Consider the following 15,743-nt stretch of genomic DNA (forward strand, 5'->3'; position numbering starts at 1 on the left):
GACGATAGTCCGCAAGACCATGACCACAATAATGCAGAATTCTAAAAATATTTTCACAAAATACGCATTCAACCATTTTAAAAACATTAATTACAAAGAAGCCCTGGATTGGACATATCATTTTATCAAGTTTCCTATTTACGTCACATAATATTATTAAGGGAGTTTTAATAAAACTCTCATGGTACTGTTCACTTTTAATGTTAAGGACATTTTTAGCTTAAAAAGTCACTCCTGATACTATTCACTTGCACCTTTATTTTGTCCTTTTGGTTAAAAACTAAAATTTTCAAACATTTTTCGTTAGTTTTCTTTATTATTAATTCATGACATAAATTTTTAAGTCACTCCACCGAATACGAAGACTAAAACCTAGAGGAAGAAAACGTAGTGACAACTCCACATGCTAGATGAGCAAGTACGGGTACTATTTTATTTTTTTCCTACATGGAAATGTAAATGCATCTTTGATTTGTCGAAGCTGGACTTGGACAATATAATATGAGACAAATAGTGCCCTTGAATTGAATGTTTCAACTTTTAGAGACATCTACCTCCCGATGACTTGGAAAATCCAATTAAAACCTTCACCAAGAAGAAAAGAGTGCACAAAAAAAATCCATGCTACTATTGACAATCTGACATTGACTCATTGAATGAGGACAGCAAACTCGAAATGCATTTTTTGGAGATGCTGGTAGCACGAAAATTACATGCCGTGACAGCCGGGTTTTGGATGCATCCTTTTACTTGTATTAATTTATGTAATTAACAATTAATTAACCCAGTTTAGAGCTTTCAATCCACCGTTTTAAGTCTATAAATAAAGAGTCCTTTTTACTTGAAAGTCATAAATTGCAAAGCTTGAAAACATGTCTAAGAAAGCTCGCTGCAGCAGCTCCCTTTTTGCTTTGTTCTTCTTGTTCTTATTTTCTAAGACTACTTTCCTGGCCATGGCACAAAACAATACGACTATCCCAGTTCATGTGGGTCTGGTTCTTGACTTTGATGACTTGTATGGGAAGAGGGATCTGAGCTGCATCGAAGTCGCCCTATCCGATTTCTATGCCTCTAATCCTAACTATAAAACCAGGCTTGTTCTGGAAAAAAGGAGCTCCCCTTCAGATGTTGTTGTCACCGCTTCTGCAGGTAATTTTCTCTCTTCTCTTTGTTCATGTTTCGTTTTTTATCGCTCCAATTAATCCCCCTCTGTTGACAGCCTTGCATAATAATTTAAATGATGTTGGTGTTTATCTAGTTTATTGTTCACCGATTTTGAGTTAAATGCTTACATTCTAGCATGAACCCGTTTATTATACTAAATTAGTTTTGAAAGTAGGAAAGAATAATAGCCTTGCATAAAGTTTAAGAAATCTAGGAAATCTCATGTTCATTGTCAATGCGTTTTAAGTTGGACGGTCACGTTCTAATAACTACCTGTGAAATTTTGAATACTCAACTAGTTTTCAAAGCGTGAATCCACGTAGGGGAGATTAATTTAACATTTTCTTGTTTGAATGAACAGCTCTAGACCTAATAAAGAATGTTCAAGTGCAAGCAATCATAGGGCCTGCATCATCAATGCAGGCCAAATTCCTAATCAGCCTTGGTGAGAAAGCCCAAGTTCCCATAATCTCCTACTCAGCAACAAGCCCATCTCTTACTTCAATCAGAAGTTCATATTTCATCAGAGCTGCACAAAATGATTCATCCCAAGTGAAATCCATTAGTGCTATCGTCCACGCCTTTGGCTGGGGAGAAGTAGTGCCCATCTATGTTGACGACGAGTTTGGGGAAGGAGTCATACCTTACCTCTCTGATGCATTGCAAGAAGTTGGTGTTCGAATTGCCTACCGGAGTGTCATTTCTCCGGCGGCCACTGATGACCAAATTGTTGTTGAGCTTAAAAGGTTGATGGCAATGCAAACAAGGGTCTTCGTTGTGCACATGTTACCGTCTCTTGGTTTGCGAATTTTTGACAAGGCGAAAGAGATTGGCATGATGGAGGCAGGGTATGCTTGGATAATGACTGATCGGATGACCAACATGTTTAGTTCCATAAATTCCTCTGGCATAGAAAATATGCAAGGGGTTTTGGGGATAAAAACTTATTACCCGAATTCGAAAGGTCTTGAGTACTTTCGAGTTAAATGGAAGAGGAAATTCCAACAAGAAAATCCAACTGTCCAGAATGTTAAACTGGATGTGTTCGGATTATGGGCGTGTGATGCTGCTTGGGCACTGGCCATGGCTGCTGAGAAAGTTGGGGCTACAAACTTCAGCTTCGAAAAGACGAATACTTCCGGAAAATCGAGTACTACTGATCTAGAAAGATTTGGTGTCTCACAAAATGGTCCTCAACTTGTCCAAGAACTATCAGGTACAAATTTTAAAGGCCTTTCAGGAGATTTCAATCTTTTCAACGGCCAATTACAATCATCAACTTTTGAGATTGTTAATGTGATTGGAAGTGGGGAAAAACTGATTGGATTTTGGACACCCAAAAATGGCCTTGCAAGAAACTTAAATTTGAGAAACAAAAGCAAATATTCTATTTCCAATACTAGTCTTGGATCTATTATATGGCCGGGAGACACCACCTCTGCTCCTAAGGGTTGGCAGATTCCTACACTTGGCACGAAGCTGCGAATTCTAGTCCCAGTCAAGCAAGGGTTTTCGGAATTTGTAAATGTCACATATCCTAGAACTAACATACCCAAGATCAGTGGATATTGCATAGACGTCTTTGAAGCTGTAATTGAAGCACTACCCTACGATGTCCCTTACGAGCTTATTCCCTATTCAATGCCTGGTTCGAGCACTAGCAATTACAATGACTTGGTGAATGAGGTGTATCTCAAGGTAAGTCTTTTTTCCCTAATCTAACAAACTTATCTAATTTGTAACTTACCTGGTAACATTTTTTTCTTGATAGAACTATGACGCGGCAGTAGGGGATATCACTATTAGAGCAAACAGATCCTCATATGTGGACTTCACGTTGCCGTACACAGAATCTGGTGTGTCCATGATTGTGCCTATCAAAGAGAACAAAAGCAAGAATGCTTGGGTGTTCTTGAAGCCTTTGACATGGGACCTTTGGGCAACGAGCGGTTGTTTTTTCATATTCATTGGTTTCGTTGTTTGGGTTCTTGAACATCGGATCAACGAAGACTTTCGGGGGCCTCCACATCACCAAATCGGGACAAGTTTTTGGTTCTCGTTCTCAACCATGGTTTTTTCACACAGTAAGTTTGTTCGTCTTAATTTACTCTCCACAGAAACTATGCAAATTTCATGCTTTCCATTGTAAATTATGCCTCAAACTTCTGACATCCATGACTCATTATTCTCCATTTCTTTCATCTTTTGAAATTTTCGTTACAGGGGAGCGAGTAGTGAGCAACTTGGCTCGATTCGTGGTGATAATCTGGTGCTTTGTGGTCCTCATTCTGACCCAAAGTTATACTGCAAGTTTGACATCGCTGTTAACAGTTCAACAGCTCCAACCAACTGTTACTGATGTTAACTTGCTCCTCAAGAATGGGGACAATGTTGCCTACCAATCAGGTTCTTTTGTTCTTGGAATTCTGAAACAACTAGGATTTCCAGATGAAAAACTTAAGACTTTTGGTTCCCCAGAAGAGTTGAATCAACTTTTTCAAAACGGGAGTAAAAAGGATGGCATCTCGGCAGCATTCGATGAGAACCCCTACATGGAACTATTTCTTGCACAGTATTGCTCGAAATACACCATGCTTGAGCCGACATTTAAAGCCGATGGTTTTGCCTTTGTATGTTCACTTGCTTTCTCTCCTTTGTCTTTATCATGTTCAAACACATGTTTTCTCATGTCATGTGGGATTATTCTGTGTTCTTTCTGTTGAGAGTCTGAATTTCGCATTGGAGAATTTAGTGCTTCCATAATATAGTTTAAATTATTGTTGGCATATATTTAACTCCTAAAATGTTTTCCAAATACAATCTTTTGACGCTTTCATTTGTGACTTGTAGGCCTTCCCAAAAGGTTCACTTCTTGCTCGTGACGTTTCAAGGGCAATCCTAAACGTGAATGAGGGAGACAAAATGAAAGAGATTGAAAACAAATGGTTCAACAAAGAATCAAGTTGTCCAGACCCTAACAGCCTGGTCTCTTCCAACAGTCTCAGCCTTGAGAGCTTTTGGGGCCTCTTTCTCATAGCCGGTCTTGCTTCAACATTAGCTCTCCTCATATATGCTGCCATGTTCTTATACGAACACAAGGAAATCCTCTCACAACTCGATCCAGAAGCCTCATTGTGGAGAAAATTTTGTGTCATGTTAAGAATTTACGACAAAAAAGACTTAAAGTCATTTACTTTTAAGAAGGGTGAACTGGAAGTGAACACCATCTTCCCCCCAAGTCCATCCGTCTACTCAAACAACACTGAATCACGCATGGTTTTCGATGAGCAGATAAGAACACCTTCTACCGAGCATGGTGGTTTCAGTCCCAGTGATGGTTCGCCCAACGGAAGAGAGATGGAATCAGTCATTGAGATTACTGAGAGGCCAACACCTCATGAGATTGCCCAAGAAAGCAATTGACACAGTTTCTTAGTTTCACATAGTTGGTGCCAATTATAGATGTAGCACCTTATCATTAGACTTAATTGTACATGGGTAAAAAATATTGTAAATTGGTTTAGAAATAAAATGATTATATATAACACATGAATATATACCACGAATTTTACAGAAAACAAATACTAACTATTCTCTCTAATAAATGTAGAACCTTTGTTACAACTGTAGTATAACCTCTCAAACGCCAGGAACCTAATTCTGCAGAAAGAGAAACCGACTAATAATCTGTCATGCACCTTTCAACCCCGGAAATCCTTGAGAAGTTCCCTCTTTCACGTTCATCACGTCATATTGCGGATACCTTAGGGTTTGGAAAGCCGGATCAAAGAAGTCCTCAATCCCATGAACAATCAGTCGTCCGTCATTGTACACTCCGTGACTTTGACTAGGTTGAGAGAAGCGTATCTGCCAGTGCCCATGGGCAGGGAAGTAAAAACGAGAGGACGATCGAGCCGAAGAGTGTCGACCTTGGAACCATGATCGAAAAACGCCTCTACTGAATCTTTGTCTATCTTGAACATCACAACATGATACTTAAATAGTGTCAACGGAGGCTGTCCATACTTGGAGTTAAAGAAAGCTTGGTCTTTAAGGCAAAAGAGGGTAAGACTGGTGCTGTGATTTAAGTTTAGGGTTGGAAATATCACAGCCTCAAGAATGGTGCCTAGGGTTAATGCCATGTCGTGATACCCTTTGTCGGAAAGTACGCTGGATACCTTCCCCATGTTGATTCCTGACTGTTCCGGTTGGCTCGTTTGTTCATATGGTTGAACAGCTTGACTGGTAACAAAGAGAATTGAAGAGAGAAGAAAACAGATCAGTGCAAACTTGGAATCCATGGGAGAAGAGAAGAAGAAGGCACAGCTAGGGAGGTATAATTGGGTGCAAAGAGACGAGTTTTGCAAAAAACAAAAGCCCAAGGTGATTACACAATATATAGTACCAGTACTTCCAAATCCTTCATGGATTCCCTTTCCCTTCCGGAAAATATATATCACAATATTTCACCAAAATGTTTTTGAAGGGCTTAAACCGACATCAGATATGGCATATGCTACTCTCTCTTTTTTACAATATTTTGTTTTTTCAATTAACCTTTTAGAACAAAATACCTTGATAAAAAAAAAACAGAAAAGCAAAGAAATATTAATAATGTTCAAAACTAAAATATGATTATATAAGTTCTTATGCAGTTTTGATAAAAATAAAAATAAAATTACGAACTTTAAAGGCGAAAAAATTATGTCAAAGGAATTAAAAGTGGATCATTGTCATTTTTAAGAGTAAATTAAAATTTTGACCTACGTTTCAGCATTGTATATATTATTTTTTAAACGTTCGCTTCTCAAACATAGAAAGGATATTTTATTAAAAAAAAAGTCACCTACATATTTTGTCACAGCCCGTCCCGTGATTCTTTTTATCGAGGTTGTGAAATGACGAAATTATCCTTGACGGGTACTAAAGTAGGTGTGTGACATATTATTGAACAATGCATTTTCCCTAAGTTTTGGAAAGTTTGAATTTTGATTAAAGGTTGTATGTGTTTTGTGTGGTTAGGGAAAGAAGTTGGACTTGTTTTGGGTTGGACCACACACACACACGGGATACCCTCACCCCGTGCTCTCTCTCTCCTCCTTCTCTGTCACTTTTCTCTCTCTCTCTCTCTCACCGTACGGACCAAAGCACAAAACCCTCCAATCTTCACGGATCGACGTCGAAAAGGTGAGGTTCTTCATCCTTTCAACCTCCTGATTTGAATGGTGCAATTTTTAGAACTTAGAACCCTCGATATCATGTTGAAAACTTGAGGTCCGTTTTGAGAACTGTTCATGCATATGTGAATCGTTGATTTTCAGGGAATTCTAAGCTTACAGGGAGCTTAGTGAGGTCCCAAGGAAGCTCAGAGTGTTTCGTTTGAAGGTTTTGGACGTCGGGATCACTGAGTTCGAAGTTGGCCGGTTTTCTTGGAATTTCTCCGGTGAGATTTCGTCATTTTTAGAGCCTTAAACTAGTACAACATGATTCTTCATGCTTAGGGCTTCATTTTGATATAAAATACGTGAAAAATGGTTGAGAAATGACGAAGAACAAGGAGATTGAAAAATCTCCAGTTTTCGGCGACTGGAGGAAGAAGGAGACATGTATGGGGGCACGTGGGTCCGTGCCCTCCCGGCGCGTGCGGCCTCGGAAAATTTTTCTAAAAATACCTCGACGTCCGTGACGTCGAGTAGGTCACTGTGGTATATTCATATACCCAAATTGAGCATTGTATGAGAAGTTATTTCGAATTGTCGGTTATGTGCTTTAATTAACGTTTTTATAGTTGTTTCGCATATAGGTGATACCTATCCCGAGGACGAGCACATCCAGGGACGTCACGGGGGTTACGACCCTTCGACTTATCAGTGAGTGGGCAGTTATTTTCTGTTATTACCTATATACTACTGAATTTCCCAGAAATTGAATTTAAATGAAAGTATGTTTTGAAATGCTATGCATGCATATTATATGAAATATATGAATTAGTATTTGATGCATATATGTGAATTGGTGTTGTGGACGTACATGTGAGTATCAGGTGAGTTTTATGTTATTCGTGTGGTTTATTGATGATGTGAATTGCATTGAGAGCTCATAACCTGCACCCCTGGTGTTAGTGCTTATATTATTCACCCACACCGCACGCTCACCTTGGATCCAAGTAGGTGCATGTCGTACAGACTGATAGAGGGTTCCGACATGCTAGTTGTACAGACCACTAGAGGTGGTTCCGACTGGTAGGTGACCTTAGATTATGTGCACAGATGATTGATGAGAGAAGCACTAGAGCGTATTATTACACCATTCTTGTCGTACAGACTACTTCAGGTAGTTCTAACTTATGTGCAGAGTAGTGCCGTACAGGTCACCGTGGTGACTCCGGTTGGTTTGGATATTAAGCTATGGAATTAACCGCACAGGACCAACTGCAGGGTCTCTGGTTGATTCATTATGTCACCTATTATATTGATGCATTCTTAATTTATTATTGACATTTGTGGCATGGCATATTTTCTGGGTTTTGATAAAGATTTGTGAATTGAAATATTTGAAGATTTATATGCATATTATATACTATTTTTCTGGGAAAGTATACAGGTTTTACAGCGAGAAGTTAGAAATGTTTTCGAAAAGCTTTGTTTTACTGACCCACTCAATTTTGTTTTGCACCCCTCCAGGTTCTAGTTAGCAGCGTTGGTGGCCCACGAGGATCCCCACGGCATTCTGACAGACTACTCATGTAGGACTCACATTTGGATGTTGTAACTTAGTAATGTACCTACTTGACTGCACCTAGTACTTAGACTCTGAATATGTGTGTTTCACACTTAAACTTACTCTAGCACGATACTTAGTTATTACTGCTAGTATTCAGTTTTTATTTATTCGTATTTTTCTTATCTATTGTTTCTGCGTCGCACTTTTGGTTACGTCACGTCCACGTGACGGCCATCACGTCTTGATTCTAGGATCAGGGTGTGTCATATTTTGTCACGGGGTTCCGCCCAAAAATAACTTCACCTTACTCTATATTACATTAACCAGTTCTCCAAAAACAAAAAAAGAATTACAGTAATCGAAATAAAATTAGGGACAAAACACAGTGACCAAAAATCATCTTACCTTATATAAAAAATACAACATAAATAAGCTCCCCACATGTATAGAGTTTAATTGATTTGTAGAGATTCCATATAAAATTTTGATTCAATTCCCTCAAAATCTCATAGAGAGATGTGAGATTTGTGGATGCTTAAAATAAACTGCGAAATCTCTCAAATTCCCTCTAATTCCTCAACTTCATCAACAACAACAACAACAAAGCCTTTTCCCACTAAGTGGGGTCGGCTATATGAATCCTAGAACGCCATTGCGCTCGGTTTTGTGTCATGTCCTCCGTTAGATCCAAGTACTCTAAGTCTTTTCTTAGAGTCTCTTCCAAAGTTTTCCTAGGTCTTCCTCTACCCCTTCGGCCCTGAACCTCTGTCCCGTAGTCACATCTTCAAACCGGAGCGTCAGTCGGCCTTCTTTGCACATGTCCAAATCACCAGAGCCGATTTTCTCTCATCTTTCCTACAATTTCGGCTACTCCTACTTTACCTCGGATATCCTCATTCCCAATCTTATCCTTTCTCGTGTGCCCACACATCCCACGAAGCATCCTCATCTCCGCTACACCCATTTTGTGTACGTGTTGATGCTTCACCACCCAACATTCTCTGCCATACAACATCGCTGGCCTTATTGCCGTCCTATAAAATTTTCCCTTGAGCTTCAGTGGCCTACGACGGTCACACAACACGCCGGATGCACTCTTTCCATCCAGCTCGTATTCTATGGTTGAGATCTCCATCTAATTCTCCGTTCTCTTGCAAGATAGATCCTAGGTAACGAAAACGGTCGCTTTTTGTGATCTTCGCTAGATTGCTCCGGTCATTAGTGTGGATAAGTATATAAATGGATAGAGATAGGAAAGCAAACACAAGATGTACGTGGTTCACCCAGATTGGCTACGTCCACGGAATAGAAGAGTTCTCATTAATTGTGAAGGGTTTACACAAGTACATAGGTTCAAGCTCTCCTTTAGTGAGTACGAGTGAATGATTTAGTACAAACGACATTAGGAAATATTGTGGGAGAATGATCTCGTAATCACGAAACTTCTAAGTATCGGAGTGTGGTGTCGTCTTGACTTGCCTTATCTGTCTCATATGTAGATGTGGCATCTTCTCTGGAAGTACTCTTCCTCCATCCAGGGGTGGTATCTTTAACTGGTGGAGATGCACAAGGTAATGTATCAATTTCACTTGAAGCTTACTTGTAGTTTCAGGCTTGGTCAAGCGCGATACAAACCATGTAGTAGGAGTCCCCCAAATCGCTGAGCTAGGGGGTCTGCTGAAAGAGGTGACAGACAAGGTAAGCAATCAGAGCTCCGACTGATTGTTCACCTTCTCCCCATCTTGCAGCAGCATGAAGGATAAAGAGAAGAAAAATGAGAAGAGATGATATGAGATACTTTTGCTTTTGAAGAAGTAACTTTCCACAGGCTTATTCTTGAACTGAGCTGGAGGGTTTTCTGGTTTCCTCCAGAGTATAAGGCCGACTGAAGAATTTGAGGGTCAAAACAAGTCCATCAAATCTAGAGTACGTTCCACCCTGCTGATATGGGATACTTTTGCTTTTGACAGAGTAATGGATGTATCGGCACGTGTGCTGTTACGCTTGTCTCCACATGCTTCCTTGTATCCTTCGCACTTGCCCTATCTGTTCCTCAAGCAGATGCGGAATCTTCCCTGGAAACATAAGATGATGAAGATGAGTACTCGAGAGCAATGCCAGGTAAGTAATCAGGTAAGGGGTTCCAAGCAGTCAGTTCCTGGCTGGAAGCTTGATTCCAAGTGCTGACTGATTGCTCTCTTTCTCCTTGTCTTGCAGGTAAAAACAAGGCCAAAAGAAAAAACAGGGAAAAAGCATGATATGGGATACTCTTGCTTTTAACCCTGATGATATGAGATATTCTTGCTCTAGTATAGCTTGTTTGCAGAGGTATTATCGGGGGGAAAGAAAGCTAAATATTTCGAAAGGCTTTGTTGGGAGTGCCCTCTCAGATATAATGAAGGGTTGAGCATTTTTGCAGGTCTGCCTGTCCGTTGGGGATGGAGGTCGACATATATAGGAGTCTCCCTAACAACAAGTAGTAATGCTATTCCTTTACCTGCTTGGTCATAGCACGGTAGTGGGAGCTGCCAGTTTCACATGTTTTAACTCTGTCAGAGCACTTTGAAAAAGTGGTCTGTGGTATCTGGCTCTCGAGATTCGGAGAACGATGCCTCTTCGATTTTTGAGAAAGCAATCATGCTGGGGGTCTGACTCTCGAGATTCGGAGAGCAGTGTCTCTTCGATTTTTGAGGAAGTAATCATGTTGGGAGTCTGGCTCTCGAGATTCGGAGGGCGGTGCCTCTTCGATTTTGGAGCAAGCAATCTTGTTGGGAGTGTTGTCTCGAATGTGAGTAAAGGTTGGACATGTTTGCTAGTCTACCTTGCCACGAAGCACAAAGGTTGACACACAGGGACTTTCCAATTATCCAGCAATGGTACTGTTCCTTTACCCTCTCTTCGATTTTGAGAAAGTAATCATGTTGGGAGTCTGGCTCTCGAGATTCGGAGGACGGTGCCTCTTCGATTTTGGAGCAAGCAATCTTGTTGGGACTGTTTTCTCGAATGTGAGTAAAGGTTGGGCATGTTTGCTAGTCTACCTTGCCACGAAGCACAGAGGTTGACACACAGGGACTTTCCAATTATCCAGCAGTGGTACTGTTCCTTTACCCTTGTGGGTAATAATATGGTAGCTAGACCTTCAAAATTTATGTGTCTAAACTTTGTTAGTGCTGTTTCTTTGCTATTCTTTTACCTTTCTTGGTCAGAGCGATGTAGTGGGAGCTGCAAGCTTCACGTGCTCAACTTTGGCAGAGAACTTTGGCAAAGTGATCTGTGGTACCCATGAGTTATTGTTGCGTGTGGGAAGTGGGTGATTGAACAGTAAGATTCATGTGCTTTCTACTTCACCAGAAGTCTTCGACAGAATGCCCATAATTTCTGCAAAGCTGAGTGTGCGTGTGACAGGTGCTGACAAGGCTAGAAAAGTAGGTGCCTCTTCGATTTCTGAGATCGGCCCTCGTGGTCTCTGAGCAGCCCAGCTTTTGAGAAAGCGAGCGCCTCTTCGATTGATTCGGAGAACGGTGCCTCACCGATTTTTGAGAAAGCAATCATGCTGGGGGTCTGGCTCTCGAGATTCGGGGAGCAGTGTCTCTTCGATTTTTGAGAAAGTAATCATGTTGGGAGAGTGGCTCTCGAGATTCGGAGGGCGGTGCCTCTTGGATTTTGGAGCTAGCAATCTTGTTGGGAGTGTTGTCTCGAATGTGAGTAAAGGTTGAGCATGTTTGCTAGTCTACCTTGCCACGAAGCACAGAGGTTGACACACAGGGACTTTCCAATTATCCAGCAATGGTACTGTTCCTTTACCCTCTCTTCGATTTTTAAGAAAGTAGTCATGTTGGGAGTCTGGCTCTTTAGATTCGGAGGACGGTGCCTCTTCGATTTTGGAGCAAGCAATCTTATTGGGAGTGTTTTCTCGAATGTGAGTAAAGGTTGGGCATGTTTGCTAGTCTACCTTGCCACGAAGCACAGAGGTTGACATACATGGACTTTCCAATTATCCAGCAGTGGTACTGTTCCTTTACCCTTGTGGGTAATAATATGGTAGCTAGACCTTCAAAATTTATGGGTCTAAACTTTGTTAGTGCTGTTTCTTTGCTATTCTTTTACCCTTCTTGGTCAGAGCGATGTAGTGGGAGCTGCAAGTTTCACGTGCTCAACTTTGGCAGAGAACTTTGGCAAAGTTATTTGTGGTACCCATGAGCTATTGTTGCGTGTGGGAAGTGGGTGATTGAACAGTAAGATTCATGTGTTTTCTACTTCCCCAGAAGTCTTTGACAGAATGCCCATAGTTTCCGCAAAGCTGAGTGTGCGTGTGACAGGTGCTGACAAGGCTGGAAAAGTAGGTGCCTCTTCGATTTCTGAGATCGGCCCTCGTGGTCTCTAGGGAGCCCAGCTTTTGAGAAAGCGAGCGCCTCTTCGATTTCTGAGATCGGCCTTCGTGGTCTTTGAGCAGTCCAACTTTTGAGAAAGCAAACGGCTCTTCGATTTCTGAGATCAACCCTCGTGATCTCTAAGCAGCCCAACTTTTGAGAAAGCAAACGCCTCTTCGATTTCTGAGCAGGCGCCTCTTTGATTTCTGAAGCTCCGTCGAGTGCAGATTTTTATAGAGGCTGGCATTAAGTTCCAAAGCACACTTGAATCTCCACCAGTAGAAGCTTCATTCTTGCACTTCTAAGATCTTGATTTGTCCGACCTCTTCTCTCTTCAACACCTTTGAAAATGTCTGGCCCCTCCGACCGTCGTTTTGACTTGAACCTTGTTGAAGAGGCAGCCCCGCCTTCTCCAGACAACATATGGCGCCCATCCTTCGTCTCCCCAACTGGTCCTCTTACCGTTGGGGATTCCGTGATGAAGAATGATATGACCGCTGCGGTGGTGGCCAGGAACCTTCTCACTCCCAAAGATAACAGACTACTTTCCAAACGGTCTGATGAGTTAGCTGTTAAGGATTCGCTGGCTCTCAGTGTTCAGTGTGCAGGTTCTGTGTCTAATATGGCCCAACGCCTATTTGCTCGAACCCGCCAAGTTAAATCATTGGCGGCTGAAGTGATGAGTCTCAAACAGGAGATTAGAGGGCTCAAGCATGAGAATAAACAGTTGCACCGGCTCGCACATGACTATGCTACAAACATGAAGAGGAAGCTTGACCAGATGAAGGAAACTGATGGTCAGGTTTTACTTGATCATCAGAGATTTGTGGGTTTGTTCCAAAGGCATTTATTGCCTTCGTCTTCTGGGGCTGTACAGCGTAATGAAGCTCCAAATGATCAACCTCTGATGCCTCCTCCTTCTAGGGTTCTGTCCAGTACTGAGGCTCCAAATGATCCCCCTCCGGTGCCTTCTCTTTCTGGGGCTCTACCGACTGCTGAGACTTCTCCTAAGCAACCTTTGTGAAGGCTCCCTCTTGTGTGTTTATTTTGACTCATGTATATGTACATATTTGTAGCTTATCGGGGATATCAATAAATAAGCTTTCCTTCATTTCAACGTATTGTGTTAAATACACCAAAGCCTTCTTCGCTAAGTTCTTTGAATTTTCTTTTGTTGAAGCTTGTATGTTGAAGCTTTCTGAGTGGAGCATGTAGGTTGGGGTAGTGTTCCCTTAATTTCCCGAGTGAGGAAAACTTCTTGGTTGGAGACTTGGAAAATCCAAGTCACTGAGTGGGATCGGCTATATGAATCTTAGAACGCCATTGTGCTCGATCCTGTGTCATGTCCTTCGTTAGATCCAAGTACTCTAAGTCTTTTCTTAGAGTCTCTTCCAAAGTTTTCCTAGGTCTTCCTCTACCCCTTCGGCCCTGAACCTCTGTCCCATAGTCGCATCTTCTAATCGGAGCGTCAGTAGGCCTTCTTTGCACATGTCCAAACCACCGTAACCGATTTTCTCTCATCTTTCCTTCAATTTCGGCTACTCCTACTTTACCCCGGATATCCTCATTCCTAATCTTATCCTTTCTCGTGTGCCCACACATCCAACGAAGCATCCTCATCTCTGCTACACCCATTTTGTGTACGTGTTGATGTTTCACCGCCCAACATTCTGTGCCATACAGCATCGCCGGCCTTATTGCCGTCCTATAAAATTTTCCCTTGAGCTTCAGTGGCATACGGCGGTCACACAACACGCCGGATGCACTCTTCCACTTCATCCATCCAGCTTGTATTCTATGGTTGAGATCTCCATCTAATTCTCCGTTCTTTTGCAAGATAGATCCTAGGTAACGAAAACGGTCGCTCTTTGGTATTTCTTGATCTCCGATCCTCACCCCTAACTCGTTTTGGCCTCCATTTGCACTGAACTTGCACTCCATATATTCTGTCTTTGATCGGCTTAGGCGAAGACCTTTAGATTCCAACACTTCTCTTCAAAGGTTAAGCTTTGCATAATGTTATAAACTTCTTTAAAATTCTAATTGAATACACCATAATTTCTAAGGATTTTAATAAACTATCTTAAAATTATAATTGAATGCACCTTGAATTTTAGAAAATCACTTAAAATCTTGATTGAATGCCCCTATATTCATTAAAATAATTAAAACCCCTTAAAATCTCAATTGAATACAACTAAAAATTCATAAATTTATAAATTCATTAAAGTGTCTTAAATTCTTAATTAAATACACCTCTCGTAAATTAGGTTTTCTAATGTAAGGCCCACATATTTCGGCTTGTTAAAAAAGGCCCACATCTTTTAAGTCGGCTTCACCTTCTTCTTTTCCCCTCTTTCGACAATCCAAAAACATGGTACCAAATCAAAACTCCCAAAATTTCCCTCGCTTTCCCACAATCCAAACACCCCCGAAACCGCCACTATGAGCACAATCAACTTCCGCAAAGTCAACACCCGCCTCCCGCCAGAAGTCAACCGTGTGCTCTACGTTCGCAACCTCCTCTTTAACATCTCGAGCGAGGAGATGTACGACATCTTCGGCAAGTACGGCGCAATACGGCGGTTTCGCATCGGGACGAACAAGGAAACCAGAGGCACCGCATTCGTCGTTTACGAGGACATCTACGACCCCAAAACGGCGGTGGATCACCTCTCCGGCTTCGACGTCGCGAATCGGCACCTCATCGTGCTCTACTACCAGCAGGCGAAGATGGGCAAGAAGTCCGACACGAACAAAAGGAGGACGAGATCGCCAGGATGCAGGAGAAGTACGGCGTCTCCACCAAAGATAAGTGATTTCTCCGGCCGCTCTTCTGGTTAATATTGTGCTGTTTGGATGCTGGGATTATCTGATTATCCTATTCCAGTTTATTTTTATTCTGGATTGCGTAATATGCTATTTGGCATTCTAGATTTTAGAGGCGTTTGTTGTTTTGTTATCCTCCGCTTCGAATAGTGAAAACAGTTAGTTTTAATCTTGAACAATTTGATCTATTAGAGTTGTTGTATATGTACAATATTATAACCGTATAATGCTGTTAATATTTTGAGAGGAGATAAATATGATACATCGATTTCGGAACTTTCATAGCATAAGCAAACTATCATAGATGTTTTTATCAATTTCACATGTTGCCACTTTAATATTTCTCACCCTGTTGGTGCAATCGTCTAAGTTCAATGGTGGTCTACTGCTTAGAGCCAAGTTTGGCTACCTGATTCCTAGATTCTTATCCATCCATTGCAATCAACTTAAGGAGTAATTTGTTTAAGGTCGCAAAATATTGTCAGTATTAATTAAGATTGACAAGGAAGAGAAGAAGATAAATAAATGTCGAAACTCAGAGGTTGGCTCCAATGAGGTCTTGACTTGTATCAATTCATTTTATGATCAATTTGGTGAGACCTTTCTCACGCCACATGGGAGGAGACTTGTTCTTCCTCTCTCGTATGGCTTCTGCAC

At 41.4% G+C, this 15,743-nt stretch overlaps 2 protein-coding genes, 1 long non-coding RNA gene and 1 pseudogene across 4 annotated transcripts; 3 read left to right on the forward strand and 1 right to left on the reverse strand.

The window, feature by feature from the left end:
* The first annotated feature begins 840 nt into the window (after positions 1-840).
* LOC126603685 (glutamate receptor 2.8-like) lies at positions 841-4,724 on the forward strand. The gene is made up of 5 exons (XM_050270622.1): positions 841-1,149; positions 1,526-2,862; positions 2,936-3,248; positions 3,388-3,794; positions 4,015-4,724. Exons 1-5 carry the CDS (start codon positions 873-875, stop codon positions 4,585-4,587), a joined length of 2,907 nt encoding a protein of 968 aa, XP_050126579.1. The 5' UTR covers positions 841-872; the 3' UTR covers positions 4,588-4,724.
* A 1,779-nt stretch (positions 4,725-6,503) lies between these two features.
* On the forward strand, positions 6,504-7,905 carry LOC126603715 (uncharacterized). 2 transcript variants are annotated; one of them, XR_007616355.1, is made up of 3 exons: positions 6,504-6,607; positions 6,953-7,034; positions 7,848-7,905. It is a non-coding gene; the product is annotated as an uncharacterized LOC126603715 (long non-coding RNA). The 2 variants fall into 2 exon arrangements; XR_007616356.1 differs by having other exon boundaries at positions 6,968-7,034; positions 7,848-7,899.
* A 569-nt stretch (positions 7,906-8,474) lies between these two features.
* LOC126603697 (uncharacterized) lies at positions 8,475-14,265 on the reverse strand. The gene is made up of 2 exons (XM_050270651.1): positions 13,692-14,265; positions 8,475-8,644 (listed from the first exon to the last, which is right to left on the reverse strand). Exons 1-2 carry the CDS (start codon positions 14,196-14,198, stop codon positions 8,504-8,506), a joined length of 648 nt encoding a protein of 215 aa, XP_050126608.1. The 5' UTR covers positions 14,199-14,265; the 3' UTR covers positions 8,475-8,503.
* Positions 14,266-14,610: 345 nt separating this feature from the next.
* LOC126603705 (splicing factor 3B subunit 6-like protein) lies at positions 14,611-15,362 on the forward strand (annotated as a pseudogene).
* The last annotated feature ends 381 nt before the right edge of the window (positions 15,363-15,743 follow it).

The sequence above is a fragment of the Malus sylvestris genome, chromosome 15 (genome assembly GCF_916048215.2).
Source record: "Malus sylvestris chromosome 15, drMalSylv7.2, whole genome shotgun sequence".
NCBI classification, from domain to species: Eukaryota; Viridiplantae; Streptophyta; class Magnoliopsida; order Rosales; family Rosaceae; genus Malus; species Malus sylvestris.

What these genes read in the sequence shown, in the direction of transcription:
- LOC126603697 (XM_050270651.1), bottom strand. Translation starts at nt 14,198, where the DNA reads ATGGAGTGCAAGTTCAGTGCAAATGGAGGCCAAAACGAGTTAGGGGTG. An exon ending in GATGCGACTATGGGACAGAG is followed by an intron (nt 8,645 to 13,691) that starts GTTCAGGGCCGA and finishes ACAGAGGTTCAG; the next exon opens with GGCCGAAGGGGTAGAGGAAG.
- LOC126603685 (XM_050270622.1), top strand. Translation starts at nt 873, where the DNA reads ATGTCTAAGAAAGCTCGCTGCAGCAGCTCCCTTTTTGCTTTGTTCTTC. An exon ending in AACCATGGTTTTTTCACACA is followed by an intron (nt 3,249 to 3,387) that starts GTAAGTTTGTTC and finishes TTTTCGTTACAG; the next exon opens with GGGAGCGAGTAGTGAGCAAC. An exon ending in AAGCCGATGGTTTTGCCTTT is followed by an intron (nt 3,795 to 4,014) that starts GTATGTTCACTT and finishes TGTGACTTGTAG; the next exon opens with GCCTTCCCAAAAGGTTCACT.